General features: G+C 37.0%; 1 protein-coding gene across 1 annotated transcript in view; it reads right to left on the bottom strand.

Moving 5' to 3' along the window:
* Positions 1 to 6,000, bottom strand: part of LOC136026461 (arf-GAP with coiled-coil, ANK repeat and PH domain-containing protein 2-like) — a gene marked incomplete in the record, with an annotated part of 109,865 nt that overhangs the window by 6,905 nt on the left and 96,960 nt on the right. The window contains 1 exon segment of the mRNA XM_065703059.1: positions 2,739 to 2,838. Coding sequence (XP_065559131.1) covers positions 2,739 to 2,838 — 100 coding nt within the window.

Genomic DNA, 6,000 nt, shown 5'->3' with positions numbered 1-6,000 from the left:
TATCGTAGCATAGCTAAATTCAGTTTTTTTTTTGTTTTACAAAATCATACATTTAAACAAAAATCACACACTACAGCTCAGAATTGAAAATTGATGTGAGGAAAGCACAAATGAGTTGGCGTAACGATTAGTTCGTACTTTAGGGGGTAGAAGTTTATTTGGTAACCGAGTTCGGCTATTGGGAGGGGCTGGTTCGGGTAGTAGTGATCGGTGGCTCTTATTGGCTAGGACGGATTTTCCAAATTGCTGAATAAGGTGTTCAAGCCGGACCTTAAATGGAGATAAATTTAATTTAGCGGGGGCTTGATTATAGGGTATGTCGCGGTTTCGGAGTATAATCCTTGTTGGTCTTCTCTGAACGGACTCTATGTCGCGTAATAGGTATGCTGTGCGGATAGCAGATGAACCTCACACCGGGCACGCGTACTCGAGCATCGGGCTAACATAACACATGTAGGCATGGAGAAGACTTTCAGCATCACACCCAAAACGCCTCATTTTGGGAAGTGTCTGAAGGCTGGCATTAGCCTTGTGGACGGTTAAATTAATATGGGCACTGAAACTACAGTCACTAGTGAAAGTTACTCTTAAGATTTTTATTTGGGTCACAATCGGGAAAAGGACTAGAGGCATATCTATATTCCGCTTCAGAGATTTGAAACGAATTATCTTCGACTTGACTATATTGATGGTAAGATCATGACTTGAGCATTCGGTCTTTAGCTGATCAAATAACTGGTCTGAAAACTGCTTTGTTTTGATAGTATTTTCGACCAGGTAAGCGAGCACTATGGACACATCCTCTACAAACTTGTAACGGTCATCGTGATGACTAAACAGGGAATTAATTACAGCCAGGAAAATTATTCAGCTAATTTCATGTCTTGTGGGGCCCCGCAAGAAGTATCTGACCATGATGAATTCGAATCGTTTTCGTGGAGTGCAAAGACTTTTTGTTTTCGGTCAGTTAAGAAGTCAAGTACAAGACCAAGGGTGCGTCGTTTGGCACACTTTCTTGGAGATTCATGCCTGTAGTCAGGTGTGGCGGACTAGGTCAAAGGCCTTTCTGAAACCCACCGCGCAAATGTCGATGAAATAGCTACCTTTTTCGAGCCATTGGAGGACACAGTCAAACATCCTTACTAGGTAGATTGTAGTACTACACTTGGGGAGCCCACCGTACTGGAATTTATCAATACGCCCATGAATTTGCTTTAGAAGAAACTTGAATATGAAGGCCTCAATTACTTTCGCCAAACAAGGTGTAAGTGAGATCGGGCGGAGATCGTCGCATGCACTAGAGGCGCGCTTTTTTGGAATAATTCTAATATAGGCCCGTTTCCACTGTGACGGGAAATAGCCGGAAGCAAAACACTCGTTTATGAAGCTGGACAGTGGTAATGCTATGAAGGCTGCATATTCACGTACCAATTTGGCAGGTAATTCACCAGGGTATGAAGATGTATTCGGTTTGATCTTCCGCAATTCCGTGTAAACGTCGAACTCACTATTATGTTGTTCTCAGGCCCACATTTTTCAAGTATGGTCGACTTTTCATCAGCCATAATAGGTGGATAGGTAGTGCAGTTCTTGGTGAAGAATTCGCTTCTTCACCAAGTAGTGCAGAATTAGTGAAGAATTGCTATACACGAGAAGCACATCGAGAAGAACACAAAGAGGGGTTACTTACACTGTAAAAAAAAAAAATTCCCTCTTTCTCTTTTGTACTGTACCGCTTGCCGCTGATGGCTTACAAGTGATGGGTGACTCATCTCTCATTTTGGCTGCCTAGCCCGGTCTGAATATGGCGGCTGCGGTTCTCGGGATTCGGAAAAATGGTGGAAACCTTGACACCATCAAGGAAGGTATTTTTGTAAAGAGAAAAAATATATGCAAGCTCTATCACAAATTACGATACCCGAGCGGACACCAATAGACAATCGGCTATTTGACGGTGAAGGCCACGAGTCTTTGTGGCTTCTCTTTGTTGTAGTAGCTCTTACTTCTGTCCGTTAGCACTGAGAATACTGCCAAAACTAAACCACTAGTTGGTTCTGAAAATTTAACATTTTCTGCCAAAAAAAGCTATTCTTCTATACATGTTATGCTTTCTTATGAATTGTCTGTTTTCAGGGTTGTTACAAATAGTCTCTTTGGCGACATGCCATTGTCCTAAGCATTTTGATTAATATTAACTAAGTAATAAAAAAACACAGGCCTTTAATCACAGAAAGGGAAAAATAACATTTTATTCAGGTTAACCAACCTAAAAAGTTCACTAGCTGAAGATTGATCTAAATACATAACATTTTAGATAAATAACAAAGAATGTTAAAAGATAATAAAAGTGAAAACTTAAATAATTCTCTGGAAAAAAAAGAGAAAGAAGTTACATTTACATAGCAAATTCCTAGAACAAATTTTTTACTCTGTTTCAGCCGTTAACCTCGCTGTTACAGCGGTAAGACTACCGTGATTATGGGAGCTTAGGGGCACTTTCAGAACATCTCGACGACAGAGCATTTTTTGTGACGTTACTAGTTCTTTTTTTATTTATTTGAAAAACCATTTTAAAAAGCCAATAATCTGATTCTTTTTACTTTCGCTAATGTTTTTTTTTTGCCCAGGAACAAAGTCTTGAAACAACAATATATATATATATATATATATATATATATATATATATATATATATATATATTTATATATATTTATATAAATTTATATATATTAGCTTACCTAGCTCCGCAGCCATTCGAATAGGTGTCATGTCATCTGAATCTTTGACGTTTACACGAGCACCATTTAGGAACAAAAATTCACAAGCCATTGCAGATCCCTAATTAAACGAAAATTTAATTGATTAAATTAGAAAAAATAGAGAGTACATTTTATGGTTTATTTTGAAAAGCATTTGTTTTTCTTTAGTAATGATTTATGATTAAAAATACACCATGAGCAGAATTTCGAGTTCCAAACCTCGAAAATACTCGGCAGGCGACAAGCTATTGACAGAAACGGAACCAGGAGCACGCGACAGGTCGGGGGGGGGGCAGACAGTTAGATTATCAATTCTCTGGTTTGGCTGATTCCTTAGATAGAGTTTCGATGATCTTTTTTTGCCCTTCCCACTTGGATTCATCTTTGACCGCTGTGCTATAATGAAATATTCAAACTATATATTTCAAGAAATACTTGCTTACAGCATACACTTCAGGGAAGTTGAATATTTTTAAACATATAATTTACTTTAAGAACAATATACAACATCATAGCTTTTGATATATAATTCACTTCTCAAAAAAAAGTATATTGAAATCCGGCCTAATTACTAATTTTGACAAATGAACATCAACAAAATTTTCTTATAAGACGAGTCTATATTGAGGGGATACTTAACTATTTAGTTGCATCATTCCTTAGAATACGCACTCATTGTTCAGCGACAGGGCGTTTGCTTAGTATTCAGGAGTTTCTTCATCCGAGTTACAAAAATAACAAAATTTCATGGCAACTATCCATAACTATTCTACATAAAGGATCTGGACCAAGGATTTAGAGGGTTTCATCTATGGAACAGATCCTTCTTTTCTATTTAATAGCCAGAAAATATATATTACCAGGTAATTTTTCATATTTCAGTAAGCATAGGAGGAGCGAATTCCAAATCCCCCATTCCTGAGCACATCTTTCCTTTATGTTCTGTTTCCTTTATATTCGATTATATTTCAATGGCAAAATTTTGCAAAGAATCCTCAATGGCCAATAGAATTCGAACAGTTTAAATATTTACATAAAGTACCCATTTGTTAAGTCTCCATATCGATTATCCATCAAAATGCTTTAAATGAAATCAAGCATTAAAAATAATGGAAAACGAAAAAATTCTAAAGCTTCAAGCGCAAGCACAAAGCATAGAAATGTCCTATGCTTGGTGTTAGAAACCCTGGTGTAGCCGAGGAATTCAGTGGGTCTAGGCCCAATCCTCCCCAGAATATAGAAACTTCGACATACATGTATAATTGTTTGGTATACAATTGCTAAATTGATAATTTTTCCAATGTTGAGTTGACCTAACAATTCATTTTAACGTCATTTGACGCATTGTAAAACAATTAGACATGTATACACCCTAAAGGCGTACCCAAGAATGGGCAGGGGCCTAGGGACTTAAGTCCCCTCGCGTTATGTCCCATTCACTATGAGATTTTTAACAACGAAAATTAACAACGTAATTAAGCTAGCGCTAATTTAAGCCAATCAGAATTTTCACAGAATATTTTCATATGAGATAATAGTGCTCATAGTGAATGAGCACTTCCATAAACGTACAGAGCTAAATGCCACAGGAATATTAACATGTTTTGCTAGTTTTGACAGCCGATTTTGCTTTTGACAAATCTAAATGGAATAAAGATGATCATCAATGAAGTGTGCGTCAAAATTTTCCAGTTACTAAAATTGAGAATTCCAACGTGTCACTTCATTTATTTAAATATCAAACAAAAATGTCTGCAGATAAATGCCAATCCCAGGGACATAGCTTGTACGGGTAATACAGAGAGAAATGTTTCTTTCTTTTCTTAACAACAAATAGGGTGACAAAGAAATAAGAGAATAAAAAAGTCAAATAAGTATTCTTCGCTCCTGTCGGTTATTTAATAAAAACAAAAAAAGACGAACAAACAAACAATTATATTACACTGAAAGTAATGGATAAAATTTGAACTTAAAACGAACAGAAATTACTCCAAATATGAGGGGGGAGGGGATACCCCTTCCTCGACCCACGCTCTTTACGTTACAGTCTTAATGTTCTTCAAAATACTTTTCATTCAAATCTAAAGGGCCTTGTGTTTGACCAGTCTTTCTTAAAGAATTGTAACAAAAAGTCAAAATTTAGCGTAAAGAGCAAGGGTTGAATAAGGGGCAGCCACCCTTATTTATTTATTTTTTATTTTTTTTTCCAATCATGCCAGAGAATTCCTTCTCCCCCCCGGAAACTTTCCTTCTCAAGAAAGATCCTGCTCCCTCAAAAAGCGTATATTTCCAAATAATAGATACTATATGTAAACAATGGGTAAATTGCGTAGCTTACAGCCCATTCCCCAGGGACTACAGGGGTCATTTCATAGCCAAAGGCATAATTATAGTACTTTCCAACTATGTTGAACCTCAAAATTTTGATCAAATTTCTCCGAGGGGGGGGGGAGTAGGGCTAGTTGCCCTATAACCTTTTTGGTTACTTAAAAAGGGCACTAGAACTTTTGATTGTGCATCAAGATAGATAGATAGATATTTATGGCAACAAGAGCCACTTTGGGCCGTGGCAAAAAACAACCAATAATGCAAAATAATACCACAGGATACTAACACACATAACAGGGTATATAATAAAAACAATAAAAAGCAAAACAATTGCAAAAAGAAAACAAACATAATAAGGCACATAATACCATAAAACTAACATAATCACAAAAAATGTCACAGACATGATCAATATGTTTTAAATACTTTAAAGCTACATGGATCATGGCTACAAAAAATAAAAAAAAATGCTTCAAGCGCACCATATAAAATGACCTTTAACATTCTTTTCTTGTCTCCTATCGTCCACACTCCAAAATCTCTCTCTGTCCTGCATGGCTACACGCGCATACCTTCCCACGTTCTTGATATCCACTTTACACTTACTTTTCAAAATTCCGACCACCCAATTTTTCAACCCCTTAGTACTCTAGACTTAGTTTCTAGACTTAGATGACTTAGTACTCTAAGTCATCATTTTCTCCACACATCGGGCAAAAATGTGGACCCTTCCGATATCTAAATCTCCCCAAATACTTCCTTCTTTCATCGAAAGGCATAAAATTACCCCTTATTGGAATGACCCACCTTCTATCCGTTCAATAAAGTCCCACTTTGAAATAATATTCATCCCCATGCCTCCTTGACCTCCACGTACACACCTAGAGACACTGCCGCAGACCAGCCAGCCTGC

Source organism: Artemia franciscana, chromosome 4 (genome assembly GCF_032884065.1).
Source record: "Artemia franciscana chromosome 4, ASM3288406v1, whole genome shotgun sequence".
Lineage (NCBI taxonomy): Eukaryota > Metazoa > Arthropoda > Branchiopoda > Anostraca > Artemiidae > Artemia > Artemia franciscana.
Note: the sequence above shows the minus strand (reverse complement) of the source record. Positions and strands in the feature narration are given on the sequence as shown.